General features: G+C 40.9%; 1 protein-coding gene across 1 annotated transcript; it reads left to right on the top strand.

The window, feature by feature from the left end:
• Positions 1-904: 904 nt before the first annotated feature.
• Positions 905-18,709, top strand: NIPA1 (NIPA magnesium transporter 1). The gene is made up of 5 exons (XM_015812290.1): positions 905-1,070; positions 11,742-11,789; positions 13,841-13,931; positions 15,496-15,656; positions 17,513-18,709. The coding sequence occupies exons 1-5, from the start codon at positions 905-907 to the stop codon at positions 18,022-18,024; spliced, it is 978 nt and encodes a 325-aa protein (XP_015667776.1). The 3' UTR covers positions 18,025-18,709.
• The last annotated feature ends 1,253 nt before the right edge of the window (positions 18,710-19,962 follow it).

The raw sequence follows: 19,962 nt of genomic DNA, 5'->3' as shown, positions 1-19,962 counted from the left end.
AGATATCCAGTATTTAGTTTCGCAGCATCAGCCTCAGGGATCTCATTAATAATTTAATTAATTAAATGTAATTTCATCAGACTTCATGCTTCTATGTATGCAAAGTATAAATAAAAAGATAGATTTAACTACAGTAAGTTGTTTTATAAAGATTTATTCTGCCAAACTTAGCGAAAGTCCGACATAAAGTATTTGGTAATTAATTATTATTATATGCTTTAACTTGCTGTAACTCTGCTTTATAAATTTTATAAAGTAAAGTTACTTCCCTACTTTATAAATCACCATTACTGTGGAACTGGTGGGCGGTTTAGAAAATATTACTACTATCAGAGATACAAAAGTGGGCGGTAGGTATAAAAAGGTTGACTACCCCTGATTTAAATCATAAAGGTCCCCGTAATTTGCGTGTGAAGATTGTTTTGCGCTAAAAGACCAACGGTCCCAGCCCATAACAATATTCTAAGCTCCGTATTCTGACTGACACCACCAGCCTGCGTGAACATGACTTCATGGTGCAAGGCCATGATGTCATGGTGCAGAGTGCGGGCCACTTACTCGCATCGTCGCGCCGTTTTCTGACCAGCCTGATCTTGCGAGGGGCTGCCGAGAGTAGAGAGAGGGTCCTCTGCCCGCTCTCTGTTCTCCTTCCACTTCCCTTGGCTGTCAGGGCAAAGACCCCTCGGTTTTATTGAGTGGTGGTGCCAGAGGGCACTGAGATCACAGCACCATCAGCAGCGGCGAGCAAGTAGCAGCAGCAGCAGCAAGTAGCGCTGGGGGAGGAGTTTGTGGTTCAGGGCGGATCCCGCAGAGCCGCTGCTGGTTGCTGGCCGGCTTAGAAAGAGGAGAAAGAAAGGTTGGCCGAGCAGCTGGGCGTCCTTGGTGCTGGCACCGCCGCCCGGGCATGAGGATGGCTGTCGGCGCAGCAGCGGCTCCAGGAGATGGAGGCTCGCCGAATCCCGGTCCCGCTGCGGTCTCTTTGGGCTTGAGCGTGGCTGTGGTGTCCAGCCTGGTCAATGGCTCCACGTTCGTGCTGCAGAAAAAAGGAATCGTGCGGGCAAGAGGACGAGGTAGGGCCCCCTGGTCCCCGTCCCTTTCTATGCTTCGGGCTGCAGCAGAAACACTCTGGTGTCTTTGCAACGGCTAGCATCCTCTGCGTGGTCTCCCAATTCGCCGAGCCCACCCCGGCTTTCGTACGCCGCCTTTCCCGGAGCCCCTGCTACCCTACACGGAGGTCATCCTCAGGGAGCGATTAATCAAAATATTTAGCAAATCCAGGCCTCGAGACTGCCTTCCCCGATCAACACAATGCTTCCAGGGGTGTCGGACTACAACTCCCAGAATTCCCAGTACTGGTGCTAAATTGGGGAAGGCTGCTTTAAAACAGACTGTTTCGTTCCAAGGCATTATCGTTGGTTTTAGGCAGTATCAGACATAAGTATTTAGAATGACCATTGCGAATATACCTTGCAATCCTCCTCCGGTTTGGGTCACCACCACGACGGCTAACCCTTCAACTCTCCAATCCAGCCACACCCCCTCCTTTATTGTTTTCTTCTTCAAGTCTGTAATGATATCTGTACTTTTTCAAAAGTCAGTGCTTTTATGTCTGCATTATGAATGTAGGCACTTGATTTGCAAAAGGATTATAACTGAGCATGAATGCTAAATAAAATCTCTCAAATGTCGGGCCAGGGGTTCAGGCAGCCTTTTCAAGATTTCGAATGCTATTTGTCCCTTATTCCAGCAGATGCTACAGCAAATTATTGGCTCAGTTTGTTTGTAATTTGCATTTATAATCTGAATTTATGTGTTTTTTTTTAAATAAATTAACACCAAGAAATTTCTTATAGAATCACTGAGCTTGGACAAGACCATTTACACCAGTGTTTTTCAAGGCAACTTTTAAGATCATGCTAGCTGGGGAATTCTGGGAGTTGAAGTTCACATATTTTAAAGTTGCCAACTTTGAGAAACATTGATTTAGAATGTCAGATCTAATCCATTCAGGAATCCAAAAGAAAACATGCTAGGCAAAAGGTTACCCAGCTTCTGTGTGAATACATCTAATAAATGGAAACCCATCACCTCTCTAGAATAATTGATTCTATTTTCACATTGCACATATTATGAAGACATTTACCTGGATTGTGCCTTCCTGTAATTTAAACTACGTTTATAATCTAGATTCTTATAAAACACTAAACAAAAACAATAGTATGCCATATCATAATACATTATGTAGATCTGATCATAGTTTCAGAAATGCTAAGTGGTACAGGACTTTGTATTAGCAAAGTACACAGAATTCATCCATTACTCCCAAAGGGCTCTATAGCCATTTGCACTGTTCTTTGACCTTTGATAATGATCATTATGAATCCTCAATATAGCAAACATGCAGGCCCCCAAATCCACATTTAACTATATTTCTGTTAATGGGCCTTTTTTCTCATTCACTGAGAAAGGATTATATATTCTTGTAGGAATGTCTAAATTCTGCTATGTTCTGAAATCAGATATAGACAGAAAGGTGATAGTTGCATTTTTAATATAAACTCTTGCATGCCAAACTGGTCTTTGGGGGAATACTTGCATTTAGTCTATGCCCAATTCTGTTACAAGGCCATTAAGCTCTGCATGCCAGAGCAGTCCTATTCTACAGTAGACTTTTCAGCAGATATGTCAAACACAAGGCCCTGGGGGCTGATGCGGCCCGCGAAGTGGTTTCATGTGGCCCGCGAAGCCATCGTGGAAACAGTGAGGGAAACGGCCCCGCTGCCTGGGCCCTGGCCCAGGCTGGCCGGGAGCCAATGTACAATTTTGTGGTGGCCATCTATGCTGAAACACTTTCAGTCTTAGCTCCACAAGGCCGTGTAGAAACAGCAAGGAACCAGCCCCTGCCGCGTCAGCCCCGCCCCCTGGGTGCATGCTGGGGAGGTGTCACCCTTTGTAAGGAATGAAGAAATGGACCATGCCTTGGCGCTTGCCCCCAGTCCCACCCCCTTCTGCCAGAGACCCTCAGATCTGTCCCACTCCTGCCCAGGCCCCCACAGGCACCTTTGACGCGAACGATGTAGAGCTGGCCATGCCCACCCAGTAGGCCACACCCAGTCCATCCACGCCCACCCAGTAGGCCGCACCCACCCTGGCCACACCCACCCGCCCCCCGAGGGCAACCGCAATGCTGATGCGGCCCTCAATGAAATTGAGTTTGATACCCCTGCTTTACAGTGTTGGATATTTCTGTGATCCCCCTATTGGCTCTACCTAGATAGACACAGTACCAAAATATTATTCTCTAAAATCCAGCTACAGTATTTGATTGTTTGAGATTAATAAATGAAACATTCAAATAACAAAGTAAATAGTAATTTATTTTGACAGGTTTCTCTTCAAATTAGAGAGCAACTTGTATTATATAATTCATATAATTGACCGACAACAAGCATTTCATTCTTAGAATTCTTTCACAAATTATTTAGTTCATGAAGAATGTGAAAGTATCACATACAGCTGAAATATACTGTATTTTTGGTCTCAAAACAGCATTACCAGTTTTATTTACAGTAGATTTAGCCGATAATCAGTATGCAATGTGCTTGTTCCATTCTGGAGAAAGTGACTGATATACCACAGAACTATTCCCATGCTTGCAGAAGAAACTGCAAATATAAATTAATTTGCTTGTGAATACAGTGATTTTTGCATTGAATTATTAAGAAATATAGTTGGAAACTCACTGAAATAATTATTCCTGTTCCAATGTAGCAGGAATGCATATTTAAGTATTTATTGTATTAGTATTTATTGAATCAGAAACTGGAAGATCCAGGTACAATTCTGTATTGTAGTAGATTTATGCTGCCTTACGGGATATTTATGCTCCTGGAAAGAATCATGGAAGTGAGAGTAATTAAAGTGAGAAATATTATCCACTTTCTTTGGACAAGAATATGGTGTAATATACTCTACTTAATCTATGCCTACCACATGGACTACATGGTGGCTTGTGTATTCTTGATATCGCACATATACAGAACCTTCATTATGTATTGGCAAGGGAAGTTATAACATTTTACATGCTCAGTAATTTTTAAGTTCTCAAAAATAAATCTTATATACTGACTTGATTAGCATAACATTTGAAGTCATAGTTTGGTTTGATTACTGACTTCTCATAAGCTATAATTAAATTGTGGTCAACGAAGATCTTAACCATTAGTTATGTGAACTAAATAACTTTTAACCATATCCAGCATGCAATCTAAACCCAGTTTAGTGCTTATCTTGCAGTTAAGCAATTATATGACTCTTCTAGGAAAATGAGATGGGATAGAACAGGGCTTTTCAACTGGTAGTACGCATACCACCAGTGGTACGAGAGCACCTGGCTGGTGGTACACGTAGGACGGGTTGAAAAACAATGTAAAAAAATGTAAAAAAAAGTGTAAAAGTGAATGAGGTGAAGCGGCAGCAGCGCCGCACAGGCTTGTGGCAAAGTCAGCTGGAACTGCACATTGCTTGGGTCCTACTGAGAGCCCAGGATCAAAGCGCGCAGCTCCAGCTGATTGGTGGTGGTCTTGGGGCTAGTAGGCAGCCTCAAGCAGTCTTCAGTGGAGATTCCGCTGGAACTGTGCGACGCATTGCCTGGGTCCCCCCCACCCAGATGCCCTCACCTCCCCCAAGCGTTTTTTTACTCACCTGCTTTCAGCAGCATTCCCTTTCTCCTGTCCTTCTCAGCCTTCATGTGTTTGTGAGACAAAAAAAAAGTTCCATGAGACTTTCTAAATTCTCGCGAGAAGTTAGAAAGTCTCATGGAACTTTTTTTTTCTTTTTTACCCACAAACACATGGCGAAGCAAAAGGAGAAAGGGAGTGCAGCTGAAAGCAGGTGAGTAAAAAAATGCGTGGGGGAGGCAAGGGCATCTGGGTGGGGGCGCCAACCTTACCCTGCATGGTGGCGGGAGGGTTAACAGCGGGCGCGGGGAGCCCAGGAGGAGCTGCGCAAAGCAGGCAGATGGGAGGCCGGGCAGATTGTGGGCGTCGGCAAGCAAGCGAGATGGGCAGGGGCACGAATCGGCGTGTGCTCAGAAATGCTGACCTCGTGCTCCTGCTCATCTCACTTGCTTGCAGAAAGCTGTAAAGTTTACAGCACCGCCTTTTGGGAGGGGGAATAAGAATGGCAACTGAGCAGGGCGGAATTGGCAGTTGCGCGTCATTGCTCCGACCACCGTTAGAGGGCGTGGGGCGGCCCTCTCCAGCAAGGCCCCGCCCGCCCTTCCCGCCGCTCTCATGGCTGCCCTCCGGTCGCTGGGCTCGGCTCTCATCTGGAGAGCAAGGCCCGTTTTTGCTCGCAGGTCAGTGCAGCGATGGGGCTGGAGCCCCAAAAGCTCACCTTTGCACCCAGGGAGGGGCTGGAGCTGCTGCAGCTGCATTTCGGCTTGGCGCTGAGGAGCCTCCCAGGGTCCAGCCTGGTGCTGAGGCTCCGCCGTGCCCATAAAAGAAATAGCCGGGGATGCGCGTGGCTCCGGGCTGCGGCTGCAGCAATGAATGAGCCGCTTCCCCGCTCGCTGCTTTTCTCCGGCTGCAGCCGTGCGCAATGCACCAGAGGGAGTCCAGCAGCCGCGGCTCTTTCCGCGTCCCCATGCGCTCCTCCGCTGCCTGCACTCTCCTCCTCCTGCGGAAGAACAGCGGTTGTGCTGAGCTCCCAGCTGCACCGAGCACGACCACAGCTCCTTTTCAGAGGAAGCAGCCAAGGAAAAGCAGCGGGCAGGAACTGCAGCAGCCACCATCGCACAGCCGTCTGGCTCAGCAACAGTGGCGGTGGCGGCGGCCAAACTCCAATTGCCTCCTCCAGGCTCTTTTATGCCCTCCCCGCTCCTGTAGCGCTGGACAATGGGAGGAAGGGACAAAGAGAGGAGGAAGGAGAGGAAGGGAGGGACAATGGAAGGGAGGGAGGAAGGAGGAAGGGACAAAGAGGGAGGGAAGGAAGAAAGGAAGGAAAGAAGGAAGGAAGGGACAATGGGAGGGAGAGAGGGAGGAAAGGAAGGTGCCCATGCCTGTCCCACCCCCCTCCACCAGAGACTCACAGATCCCCCCACATCCCCACCCACACCCCCCACAGGAACCCTGCAACCTGAGTGATGAGCTGGCCACGCCCCCCTGGCCATTGACTTCGCTTGTCAAAAAGTTGCAAAAGGTGATCACATGACTCTGGGACACTGACTGTCATAAGTACAAATCAGTTGCCAAGCATCCGAATGTAAATTACATGACCCTGAGGATGCTGCAACAGCATTAAGTGTGAAAAATGGTCATAATTTGTTTTTTTCAGTGCCGTTGTAACTTCGAACAGTACTAAGCAAATTGTTGTAAGTCGAGGACTACCTGTACTTTATCATTTTTTCCTTTTTGGGGGGGGGTCACGTTTTTGACACCTTGCTGGGTGACTGGTGGTACTCGGATATTGCCTTATCCTAAAAGTGGTGCAATGGGTGAAAAAGATGAAAAGCCCTGGGACAGAAGACCAATGTCAAATTATAACCACATATGCAGCAGCATCTCTGCTGTTACTGCTTCATTAACTCTTGCTGACATGTGTGTGTTATTTCCAAAAAATTAATTAATGGCATTATATATAGATACAATATCAAACACACTGGGCAATATAAAGTTGTAACTGATTGGTTTTCAGGTATTTTATCCTTGAAAATCCCCCCTATCGTAATTGAGATATAGGAATAATTCAATTAGCATAGAAATATCAAATAGCAATTTAAAAACAGAAAGGTATTATTGTTTGTAAAAGAAAAATCTACTTGATTGTTTGCTTCAGGAATCCATTGTATTTGATTTATACAAGTAGCTAATTATTTGGAGCTCATGCTGACCAGCTGGCAGTATTCTCTACTCATCTAGCACTGGAGTGACCAACCTGTGGTCCACGGCCCACTACCAGGCCGTAGTCTCTTGGCCACTGGGCCGCATGAGTGGCTGACCAATGCACGTGCATGTGTGCGCTTGCACCCCCCACTTGCGCTAGCATTGTGTCGAGCGTATGCTAGCAATGCCGTGAGCATCGGACAGGCACTAGTGTTGCCATGAACACACACCCCACTTGCTCTAGCATCGTGGCGTCGCATGGGGCCTAGCAATGCCATAAGTATTGGGCGGGCGCTAGCGTTGCCACGAGCACATCCCCCATTCGAGGTAGCATCGTGGTGTCATGCCGGCGCTATTGTCTCTGCAAGCGCAACAACCCCACTTGCACTAGCATTGCGGCATTGCATGGGGCTAGCGTTGCCCGAGCATCGCATGGGCGCTTGTGGCCCTGTTTGCGTCACGTGTGCAATCATGGCACTGTTCATGCATGCACGGTCCCATTTGTATGGGTGCGTGCTCACATGCATAAAGGTGCCTCCACCCCCCGCCCCAGGCTGCCAAACCAGAAAGGTTGGGGACCCCTGATCTAGCATATCTAGTTTGCATTTTCCACAATCACTTGTGATAAATTCATGTTCCACTTTTGCTCTGTGTAAACAATTTGAAACAAAAAAGTAGGATTGGGTTTTTAAAGAGCCTATTTGGTTCACTTATCATTGGTTTTTTTTTAAAAAAAGATTATGAGAGTAATAATTGCTATGCATCAGGTTTTGACAGCTTTTTTTAAAAGAAATACAATTTGGAGACTAGCAATAACATAAGAACCTACTGGATTGAAATTTAATCCAGCATTTTGTTTACTATAGTGGCCAATCAGGTTTGTCTGGACTTTGTAAACAGAACATGGAAACACCCACTCTCACCCTGTTATTACTTTGCATTTGAAATACAGAGGCAGGGTTCCTCAAACCCTTCATACACATTGAGTCTTCAAGACTTAAAACAGGGGTCCCCAACCTTTCTGGGTTGGTGGCCTGGGGTGGGGGGAGTGGAGGCACTTTTACATGTGCGAGCATGTGCATGTGGAAACGGAGCCGTGCGTGCCCAAATGGGGCTGTGATTGTGTGCGTGATGCAAATGGGGCCACGAGCACCTGCACGAAGCTCGGGTGACACTAGCACAGTGGTTCTCAACCTTTTTAATGCCGCGACCCCAACCGGTCGTAAGTCGAGGACTAAACCGGTCGTAAGTCGAGGACTAAACCGGTCGCAAGTCGAGGACTAAACCGGTCGTAAGTCGAGGACTACCCAACGGGTCGTAAGTCCAGGACTTTCCCTGCCCGGGAGCGCCGCGCATGCGTGGTTCCGCCCCCTGCGCCGGCCGAGGCGTAGCTGGCAAGCGGCAGAGACGGAGCAGGCCGACTACCAGCTGGCCCAGCCCAAGGGAGGTAAGGCACCCGCCGGAAAAGGGGAAAAAAATGGCGGACAAAAAAAATGGCGGACAGCCTTGCTTGGTGACCCCCATGAAATGGTCGATCGACCCCAAATGGGGTCCCGACCCACAGGTTGAGCACCACTGCACTAGCATCTGCATAATGCCATGATGCTAGCACAAGTGGGAATGTTGCGCTTGCAGCGACGATAACATGACGCCATGACGCTAGCGCAAATTTGGGGTTCACTCATTCTTCAAATTAACCATCCAATAAGTGAACAAATACATTCTACTGTATGTTTTAATTCTCCATCCATTGGATGATTTCTTGTCCTGTTGTCTTGATAGAGGGGGAAAACAGATTAACAAAGTCAATTTTACAAAGAAGAGTTAGCCATTCACATTCACATACTGTAATCAGAACTGATGAAGCTTCTTGGATGAGAAGCGAATTTTTTTCTTCTTCTTCTTCAAGGGAAAAAAACATAGTCCAGTTGCCTTTGGAAAAAATATCTTTGATACAACCATGACCTGGATGACTGAGAATCTCTGTAGACATTCAGCTATTCACATTAGTTCACATTCACATTGGGCTTCATGCTTTTCTTTATTGAATACTTACAATCTGCTGTTTTTACTGCTCATATACTGAAATCCTAACATTGCAAATTTTGGATAAAAGGTGGAAGTTGGGTTCTGAATAGGCAGCATCAGCTTGGCAATAATTGTTTGTGCTTTCCGAAATACCTTCCAGTATTTTCTGTACTATGCAGAGACTGAGGCACAAACCAGCAGTTAGGCAGATGTGCTTGTGGAAGCTTCATCTCCATTACCATTTCTCTTCATTTCTGTAGAATAGGGGTCCTCAAACTATGGCCCGCCTTGTCTTTTTATCCGGCCTGCCTCAACCTCCCGGGCAAGCTGTCCAATTGCAAGGTGAGGGTGGGTGGATGGTGGCGAGAGCCCCAGCCAATGGTGGGACGGCGAGTTGGTGGGAGATATTTTTTTCCCAGTTTCTCCCTCGTACACCCAAGCGTGCGCTCATGCTTCAGCCATGCCCCCTTCCTCTCCTCTCGTTTCTTTGCGTTTTTACCTCAGGGCCAGGCTGAGAGGTTTAGGCCTCACTTGCAGCCTCGGCCTCGTTTAGGGCAGTCAAACCGGGCAATGACGATGCCATTGCTTCTGCTTCTTCTGAGGCGGGTCCCTTGCTAGGTGCTACGGAACACAAGCCCCAGCCTCCACTGCCAGGCAGTTCTTCTGCCCTGAGACGGTCCAGAATGCCAATCAAGGAGAATATTTCTGGCTCAGGGTTAAAATGAAGGGTCCTTGGGGGGGTCTCTGAGGATGGTGGTTTTCTTTCAGACATTTCAGAATCCAAAGTGGGTTAATAAATGAACTGATGATGTTACCTAGTTTGGGTCATGGGACATCTACAAGAAAGCCATGAAGCTCAGAGAGGACCAAGGAACCCACAACTGCCCTCCTCCTCTTCTCCTCCACTCCACAAACCCCGCTCTCTTCTGGCACTGTTGATGTTACCCTAGTTTGGGTCATGAGATGTCTGCAAGAAAGTCACCAAGGACTCCACAGCCGCCCTCCTTCTCCTCTTCGCAGTGTTCCAATATCTCAGGGGCTGCCACAAAGAAGAGGGTGTCAAGGTATTTTCCAAGGTGCCTGAAGGCAGGACAAGAAGCAACGGGTGGAAACTAAGCAAGGAGAGAAGCAACCTAGAACTAAGGAGAAACTTCCTGACAGAACAATTAACCAGTGGAACAACCTGCCTCCAGAAGCGGTGAATGCTCCAACACTGGAGGTTTTTAAGGAGACTGGACAGCCATTTGTCCGAAATGGTATAGGGTTTCCTGCCTGAGCAGGGGATTGGACTAGATGACCTCCAAGGTCCCTTCCAACTTTACTACTACTACTACTACTACTACTACTACTACTACTACTACTACTACTACTACTATTATTATCCTCCATTCCACAAATCCCGCTCTCTTCTGGTATTGCTGATGTTACCTAGTTTGGGTCATGAGACATCTGCAAGAAATGCTGAATGGAAATGGCACCTTGTCTTTCTGACAGATGTAACAGAGCTACTAATAGTTTCAATGTGCAACTTCAAGGAAAGGGGAAGCTCATCTGTGATATGAAAGCATTTGAAGTAAAATTGGACATATTCATTAAACAAATGAGGGAGGAACTCTTCCCACAACTCAAAAACTATTTGTGGAAAAACTAGCAGTTACATTCCCAAACAAAACGTGTGGATTCACTGGAAATATTGTATATTTTCTTCATTTAAAAATTCATTCAAATAATTAACCAATCATTTTTCTTGTTTCATTTTTTCATTTTATACTTGATTTTACATTGTTCTATAACCGTGGTGGCGAACCTATGGCATGCTTGCCACAGGTGGCACGCAGAGCCCTCTCTGTGGGCACACGCACCGTTGCCCCAGTTCTGGGCCTTCAGCTCAGTTTTATAAAACCTTTTCGCTTTAGGCCTCCACTGCCGTGTGCAAAAAAAAAAGGTTCAATCAATCAATTTCAACTTCTCGCGGGGAAAAAAAGATCTCACAAAGTTGGAATTGATTGAACTTTTTAGTCCCACCCAGTCTGCCGTTACCACCACAGCCACGCCAACCCAATGGGCCATGCCCATCCGGCACCCAATGATATATAAGTGGGTTTTGGGTTACAGTTTGGGCACTCGGTCTCTAAAAGGTTCGCCATCACTGTTCTATAATCATTAATTTTTTTAAAATTATAGTCTGCCCCCCCACCAGTCTGAGGGACAATGAACTGGCCCCCTGTTTAAAAAGTTTGAGGACCCCTGCTGTAGAAGATGAGAACAGATTATCTATTGAAAAGACCTACTAAGATTACAAAAAATATTTCAAATTTTAGAAACAGGTGTAAAGATTATATTACATTCTATAAGAAACAAAATATCTATGCATTTTTAAACAGTTCAAATTCAGCTTTTGCATAAATATTGAAGGCATAGGTAAATATATGTTTATATCCATGTCTCATTTAATGAGCCTCAATAGTGATCCTTAAGAACAATTTCAAAAATTATTTTGTGGTTTTGAAAATACTTTAATCCCAGTCATGTGATTTAGGGCAAGGGTAAACTAAGTTCATATCTATTTTCTTAAGAGTTGGATTACTAATAACCATACCAGGGACATGACTGATTATCTTCACTAGAAGCAAACAATAAAAAGTAATACTAATTATGGTTATACTCATGGTTATACAACAAATATTTGCACTGGTTCATGCACTTCAGTTAAATAACTGTAAGGCGGGGTAGTGGTAAAGTTAACATATTGTTGAAGCTATAGAAAATTGTACCTACAAAATATAACTTAAACTGATGATCCATTTTTTTGATTTTTCACCTATCCAGGGACTTCATATTTAACTGATATAGTGTGGTGGTCAGGTACTATTGCTAGTAAGTATATCTTCTATATTTGAACAATTTTACATCTTAAAACCATATTGAAGGACTATAGTTTTCTACCCAGATGTGTTAGACAACAATTCTTATGCATATGATCAGCAGTGATGATCGTAACTCTGGTCCAATATATCTATTTAAAGAAAAGCTGCTGACATGTTCAGTCTAGGATACTGTTTCATTGGTATTTTTCATGATACTTTTCTTGCTGGCAGCATTCATTTCACACCACAGGCTATGGTGGCTTTGGCTAAACTGTATACAGTATTCCTCTCAGGCAATATAATTTAAATATAAAATTGTTTTTATCCAGGAACATCTATGGGGAGAGTAAAAATCTGTAGGATTTGCCATCCAGCCATATTGCCATCCATTCCATAATTGCTGGAAGTAATTCATATCAAAAATACATCTGGAGGAACCAGACTGGAGAAGGTTGAATCAGAATGTACCTGAAATCACATTGTTAGATACAAAAATGTATGGGCAATGCATAGATATTTTTTTAACAGTTACAGTTTTGCAATCACATTTTCTGAATTAAAAAAGTTGTTTCTCTGAATTTGTCATAGTTTATTAAGCAGCAATACCAGAATGATTTTCCAATGCTTTTTTTCTCAAATACCATTTTGACTTCTGGTATAATTAACAGCCTTTGGATTTTGTGGTTTCTCCCATGCAAGTACTAATCAAGATTATTTCTGCTATCTTTTTCAAAATTAGCCAAATTTATCTAAATGGTGTCATCTGGAAATGAACTTGTGAAAAGAACAACAACAGCAACAAAAAACCTAAACATGATGGGTGTAACAATTTAGATTGCTTGTAATTCTTTTTGGTTGGCTGATAATATTATAATCCTATGTAAACATACAGTAGATCAATGTGTTGATCTACAGATATATTTGCAATTCCAAATTTTCTAATCAGGATTGCCTTGTAGGCTAGGAATGCCCCAAAAGTGTAATTCAGACACTCCTGGAAAGCACCAGATTGGAACAGGCTAAATTAGGTGCTAGGAAATAAAACCTTCAGCTAGCATAAAACGTATTAAGAATATACCAAAATACTTTACACCAATGCAGAATAGGAGTCATTTTAGTTCAATATCCTCTACACTGCCAGTATTCAGGATTATTTACCAGGAGAAGGCATCACATTTGCATCCATAACTATAAAATATAAAATGGAAATATATATCCAAAATAAATAATTTATTGAGATCTAAGACTAGTCAATGCAATTTTGTGGAAAGATGAAAATAATACCCCTTGGCATCTGTGAAATGGCACATGATATCAATACATTATTGTATAATTGCACAAGTGGCAGGAATTAAATACTGTATGTCATTTGCATCATGATAAGACTGGTGCAAAATACCTAAATCCATGCTATTTGCATACTTGAACTCATAGCCCTGAAAGTGTTCCATCTTGTTCTAGTGATGTCAATCTTAATGTTGCTTGCATGTAAAGCATCGAGAATCATTGCAGCTTCCTAACATTTTCATTTCCCTTTTGTCCCTCTGGTTTGTCAGGGTTTCAAAACAAGGGGCCAGAAGCAAAATCAGCAACTCTGTTGCTTCTGAGTTCCAGAGCTATAGATGCTCAACTTTTCCCTTCTCAACACCCAAACTTAAGAGATCATTAGCTAGCTACAGTATATTCAGCAATTGTCGAGATTTTTTTTGGGGTAGTAGTGGTAATATAGTGTGATTTAGATATGGAAATACAGTGGTTATGGCTTTAATGACAATGCCATCATTCTTTATACTTCTTAAGGCTAAAAGAAAAAATACCTTCTTCTCACTATTTACTAGTTTTCCTACCCATGAATATAAAGGACAATCATACTATTTAATTAAAATGCAGCTAGAGAATCACACAACAGGTTAGGAAGGAAATCATACAACATAAAACTGCCAAGCGTGAGGTAATAAAGCAATAAAACGCCAAAACCCTGCAGTCTAAATCAGTTGTTCCAAAAATAATGAAATGTTTAGTTTTGTTTTCTGTTCACATATTTGTGTTTTTTTCCCACAGTGGCACTTGGCCAGATTGGGAATTTCTTAGCTTATACTGCAGTTCCTACTGTTCTGGTGACTCCGCTTGGAGCACTTGGAGTCCCATTCGGGTAAGGATTTTTTCTGTTTTGCCTTGTTTTCCCTTTCTTCAAATCAAACTATCCATCCGAGTACCTATATTCTATGCAACTTATGTTCAATTTTCTTGCAATTATTACTTTTACTAGTAGTGCCAATAAGTGTTTAATTTTTTTTTCTGTTCTACTGATTTGCATTAAAAATGACCTAGTTTTTTTTCCTTATCTTCCCTTTTGTTCCTTATTTTAAGGAAAAGACAGTTGTTTTTTAGATTTCTTTCTATCCTCTGAAATGTGCAGATGAAGCATTTATTTATTTATTTATTTATTTATTTATTTATTTATTTATTTATTTATTTATTTATTTATTTATTTATTTATTTAGCAAAGAAAGCCAGTATCAAAGATTTACTGTGAACATGGACAGATGTTTATATCCCTAAATACTGAAATGTAAAATGTGCACAAACCACTCAACTACTCAACTAAAATGTCCTTGGATTCTCAGAGATCCTGGTTAAATGAGGTGCATCCTTTGAATTTTTCATTTAATTAAGTGGCTCTCTTGGTGTTACTTCATGTTGTGGAATTGTATCCAGAGCTAAAAACTGATTCAATCCCCAGAAAGTTACATAAAGAAGACAGAGTGATACTTCTAGGACTTTGCCTCAGATAACTAGCTATCCTTTCTCAAATAAATATTTAAGTTAATGTCCAGATATTATATTCCTTTGGGGCATTTTTGTAACAAATGATACTGTCCTTTCTCTATCCAAAGAACCATGAAGTGACCCTCAAGGGCAGGTGGGATTTTTAAAAAAGGTTTTACATCTCTGGTGCTGCACAATCATGTTGAATCTGTTAAGAAAACATATCCTGTATAAGCAGCTGCAAGAAATGTTCTGTTACTTAAAAAAAAATCCCACATGTAATTTGCAGGAGAGATCAAGTCAGAATATTTTTCATTGATACAAAATGCATCAGGGAAGCACTCCTTTCCTATCTTGCATTCCCACTTGCCAGGCCAAACTCAAGTATCGAAATATATCCCACGTTGCTAGCTGGGGAATTCTGGGAATTGAAGTCCACACATCTTAAAATTACTAAAGTTGAGAATGGTTTAAACCAATGGTTTAAACCAATGAAGAAAACTACCTTCTGAAACAAACACTGTTGAATAATTTCTTAACCTGCAGCAAGGACTTCCAAAAGAGTGATCAAACTGTGAAGAAAATGGCCACAACTAAATAATCTATCTTTATGTGTATCATGTAAAAAAATGGTTAGGATTTCCATCACATAGTTGCTACTTTGATTTTTTGGAACTCTCCTTTGTGGATAGTCTGCCTTACAGCAGAGGTCCCCAACCTTTTGGGCACCAGGGACCGGTTCCATGGAGACAGATTTTTCCACGGACCAGAGGGGGCGTGGTTTTGTGTGCTGCCTGCATCTCGTGGATGGGGCTTTGCTTGTTTGTGCGGACCAGTTGTTGGCATGCCGCAGCCTGGTACTGGTCCTTGGACCGGGGGTTGGGGACCTCTGCCTTACAGCACAGAACACCTGATTGAAATTTTCTCTTTGATCCTCTCTTTCTAAGGTCCATTTTAGCTTCCTATCTACTGAAAGAAAAACTGAACATTTTGGGCAAATTGGGCTGCCTCCTGAGTTGCGCAGGTTCTGTGGTTCTCATCATTCATTCTCCAAAGTCTGAAAGTGTCACCACTCAGGCTGAGCTTGAAGAAAAGCTTATAAATCCAGGTATTTAATTCTTTGGGTTAACCATGTTGACAAGTAAATCTGAGTGACAAGACAAAAATGAAAAGAAGCTTAAGTTGCTCCAATGTATAATGTTGGCTTACTTTGTATTTCCTGTTGAACAACTTTTTGTTGCCAAAGGAATGCATCATTTTTTTCCTCCTCTTTCATCTTTAATTATGGAAACTCATTTGTTCCACGGTCCTAAGCATAACTACCTTTTTTAAAATTACCATTGGGAAATAAGTTAGACTTACAAGTTTTCCAATAGCTACTGTATAAGACAAGAATAACATAAAAATAAGAAATAAAATTTAAAGAAAAAATTACTTAAGCTTAAAATAAGCTTGCTTTCCTACTGTGTAGTTTTTTTATATAATTCATTAAATAATAAAGAATGAATTAATTGTACTTCTGTATAATTTCAGTCAGTGGGATTTAAGCAGTTTTATTACTTGGGGTTATAAATAAGTACTATAAATGTATACATTCAACCAAGGAAGGTTGGAAATTAAAATGATAAATAATGGCTTTGGGTGTAAAATTATTGTTAGAACTCATAGAATAAAGGAGAATGTATTTTCTCATATTTATTTCAATGTACTTTAAACACAAAAGAAAGCAATCCACTGATCTATTCCAATTGTGCTTGGGATTACTGCTCCCAGATTATTAGCCAAAGACCATGATAGCTGGAAATTCTGGAAATTGTACCTCCAAAAGGACTAGATTGGAGAAGATCTAAATTCAACACAGTTGATTCAGTAGTGAGCAAATCACTGACTGCTTCCAAGAGTAGGCATAATTAATAAGCTGTTTGTGATTATCATAGAATGATAATGCAAACTTTGGACTGTAGTTTTATCTCTCTGAAGAAATTAAAAAATAAAGTGATGGTCTATGTTTAATTACTTTTGGTTTCAGACAATTTCCAGATAAAGGCTGAGTTAAAGATCACAAAATTACATTGCTTAAATATGCCTGATGACTGACTTGCCCATGATAAATAACATGGAAGATAATTTAAATGTTCTCTGCAGTATTCAGTTTACATATAAACAAAAATATGCATTTTGAAAGAACATTTTTCTGAATCAAAAGCATAATTTGCCATGATAAATTAAATAACAGACTGTCAAAACCAGGACCACAATTTAGGATTACATACCATCGTTTGATTCAGATGGAAAACAATAACTTAAGAGAAGGAATGAGCATCTGCAGAAAACCTCACAGTACTTCCAGATATAGTCTTTCCAAAATTAATCCTTTTCAAATATGTTTGTGTATAGTTCCCATTACATTGACATGTCAGCTGAGAGATAAAGGACATTGCAGTCTAAATACCATTAAGATAGATAGAATTCTTTATTGGAGAAGTGTGATTGGACACACAAGGAATTTCTCTCCGGTGCATAATCTCTCAGTGAGCATACAAGCAACAAGTGATAAATCATGATCATAATCATAAAACACTATTATCATAAAATATATTCAGTGTTAGTCATAGGATATTAAATAATCAACATAAATCAAAGCAATCAGCACACAAATCATGAGATGCAAACAACAAAGTTATAGCCATAAAAAGCTAAGGAAATAGGTAATAGGGAAGATGAGAAATATAATAGTAATAGTAATAATAATATAGCCCAGCTAGGTGATTGATGATGACGTTTATTGCAAAATACAATTTGGAAAGTTATCAAGATAAAGCCAGTGTGAGTTAATGTCATATAAACAATGTGCAGTATGGATCATTGTGATTTCTAGCATTGGGGTATATATCATATAATATAGAATTGTTTTCAAGAAATATTATTTGGTTGAGCGTAATTATGCTATTCTTTGTTTTTCAGTATTCGTGGGTTACCTCTGTATTGTGCTTCTCATGCTGCTTCTACTTATCTTTTGGATTGCACCAGCTCATGGACCCACTAACATTATGGTTTACATCAGTATTTGCTCATTGTTAGGAAGTTTCACTGTGCCTAGTACAAAAGGAATTGGACTGGCTGCTCAAGATATCTTTCACAATAATCCATCAAGTCAAAGAGCATTATATCTCTGTTTGGTTCTGTTAGCAGTATTGGGATGTAGTATAATAATTCAGTTTAGGTACATCAATAAGGCACTAGAATGTTTTGACTCCTCAGTGTTTGGTGCCATCTACTATGTAGTATTCACCACTCTTGTCTTGCTGGCCTCAGCCATTTTGTTCAGAGAATGGAGTAATGTTGGTGTTGTTGACTTCTTGGGGATGGCTTGTGGGTTCACCACTGTATCTATTGGAATTGTTCTTATACAAGTCTTCAAAGAATTCAATTTCAATATTGGTGATTTGAATAAGCCTAATATGAAGACTGATTAAATTCTTAATGTTCAAGGGAATTGGATAATCCAGAGAATGATAGTGTCTTCAATTTTTAGGCCATAGAAATGATAGCCTTTAATTTTTAAACTTTGAGAATAATATCACCTTTCATTCCTTGCTAGAATGTGTGAAATGAATTAGTGTTCTTAATTCAATTTCTCTTAAGACTTGTGATTTATAAACCTCATAGCAAGTAGGATAAGAATTGCATCATCACAGAAGCTGATGTATTTCTTTATCCTTAAACATCATATATGTAGTGTAGGACTGAATTATTTTGGTCTATGAAGAACCAGGAATCTTTTCAAATGATTATTCAGAATCTTCTGGTTGTGTGAATCAACTGTCAACATTTGTGTTTACAACTGAGCAGGTGCCATGAGTGATCAATAGCCCTTTTTAAAAATGTAGATAGACTTCAAATACTAGAAAGGGTTTTCTTTCTATTTACCTTCACAGTTATGATTCAGATTTTAGTATTCTTACAGGTGTATTTGAAGATTCCACAACGGTTGCGACTGTGTACTGATATGGTTTGTTCTTTCTCTATCTTTGTAAATTGGACTGTGACATGGAATTCATAATTATGTCCAAAACTAGATATTTATATCTCAACATGTGTTCTCTCTCATACCAGCTGAAAGTTGCTCACAAATCTAAGTAAATATAGCACTTAGTTGACAGCTATGCCTTTTGTTCACATGAATCACTTAATGTATGTCAATGCATTATATTAATTCAGGAGCTTATATTTAATATAAAACAAAGTAAGGAATGTGTTAGATCATAACCACTTTCTACCTTTTTTGGTAGATTATTTGTAAACAGCTGGAAACTACTTCAGTGCCTTTTCTATTCTAATGAGATCACTTTCATGGAGTGGTTCATATTCTCTAATATTTGGGTGTCCTCATGCTTATCAATTTAACCAAGCAGAGAGACACTAATATATTTGAATTATTATGGGGTAACTTCTATGCACTTCCAGCTAGTGTTTGTTTAGAACAAAAATATTCTATTATAGTAATATTCAGTTAAGTTCCCTAGACAGTTTTCCCTAACAAATTCCAGTAAACTATTGTGTAGCATCTTTTTCAGGTTTTGAACTGGCACTTTTGGAATTAAACTAGGCATTACGAAAGGAATTTGTAAGAGGAAAGAAAAATGTTCTTCAGTTGAGGGGAAAATATCTAGATTTACTAAGTGATTCTTCAGCAAGGCCTAGAAATTGTTCTCACTCACTTGGAACAACAGAGAAAAACAATGGGGCTTCTGTTTCCACGATACCAGTGTTTCTCAACCTTGGTAACCTTAAAAAGTGTGAACTTCAACTCCCAGAATTCTGGAAGTTGAAGTCCACACTTTTTAAAGTTGTACTAAGTACAAAAACCTCAGTATAAAAAACTGCTAAGTAAAAAGAACAGAAATGAAGAGTTGTCTTTTTCCTAGATAATTAGATTTGATTCAATTGCTATGAGTCTGTTTGCAGGTTCCTCATTATGACTTGAATTAACAATAGTGGTCTGACATAGAAATAGCAGTTTCGTGTCAGTGTCAAAGAAATACTGTATAAATAGATACATGAATACTTTGCCAGATCAGGTTTTATTTATTATTCTGTATGCCCTTTTGTTGAACTTGTAAGCATGCATTACTTTTTAAAATCACTGCATTTGAAATTTCTGAATTCAGGAGGCACATGACCAAGAAATGTTTGCCAAGGGAACAAGAAATAAACCATGCGCCTAGTACAAACTCTCCCCTTATATACATTGGGATGTCATGATGCAAGTACAAAATATTGACATTTGTGTCATTATGTCGTGAAACATTTTATTGTTTTGGCATCATCAGTTAGGAACAGACACCAACTAATGTCATAGGTGTCAATCTGCACCTTCAAGCATTTTTAAACATACAGTACTTTATCTTCAC

Source organism: Protobothrops mucrosquamatus, unplaced genomic scaffold (assembly GCF_001527695.2).
Source record: "Protobothrops mucrosquamatus isolate PMUCROS unplaced genomic scaffold, P.Mucros_1.0 scaffold77, whole genome shotgun sequence".
Lineage (NCBI taxonomy): Eukaryota > Metazoa > Chordata > Lepidosauria > Squamata > Viperidae > Protobothrops > Protobothrops mucrosquamatus.
Note: the sequence above shows the minus strand (reverse complement) of the source record. Positions and strands in the feature narration are given on the sequence as shown.

What these genes read in the sequence shown, in the direction of transcription:
- NIPA1 (XM_015812290.1), top strand. Translation starts at nt 905, where the DNA reads ATGAGGATGGCTGTCGGCGCAGCAGCGGCTCCAGGAGATGGAGGCTCG. An exon ending in GTGGTCAGGTACTATTGCTA is followed by an intron (nt 11,790 to 13,840) that starts GTAAGTATATCT and finishes TTTTTCCCACAG; the next exon opens with TGGCACTTGGCCAGATTGGG. An exon ending in AGAAAAGCTTATAAATCCAG is followed by an intron (nt 15,657 to 17,512) that starts GTATTTAATTCT and finishes TTTGTTTTTCAG; the next exon opens with TATTCGTGGGTTACCTCTGT.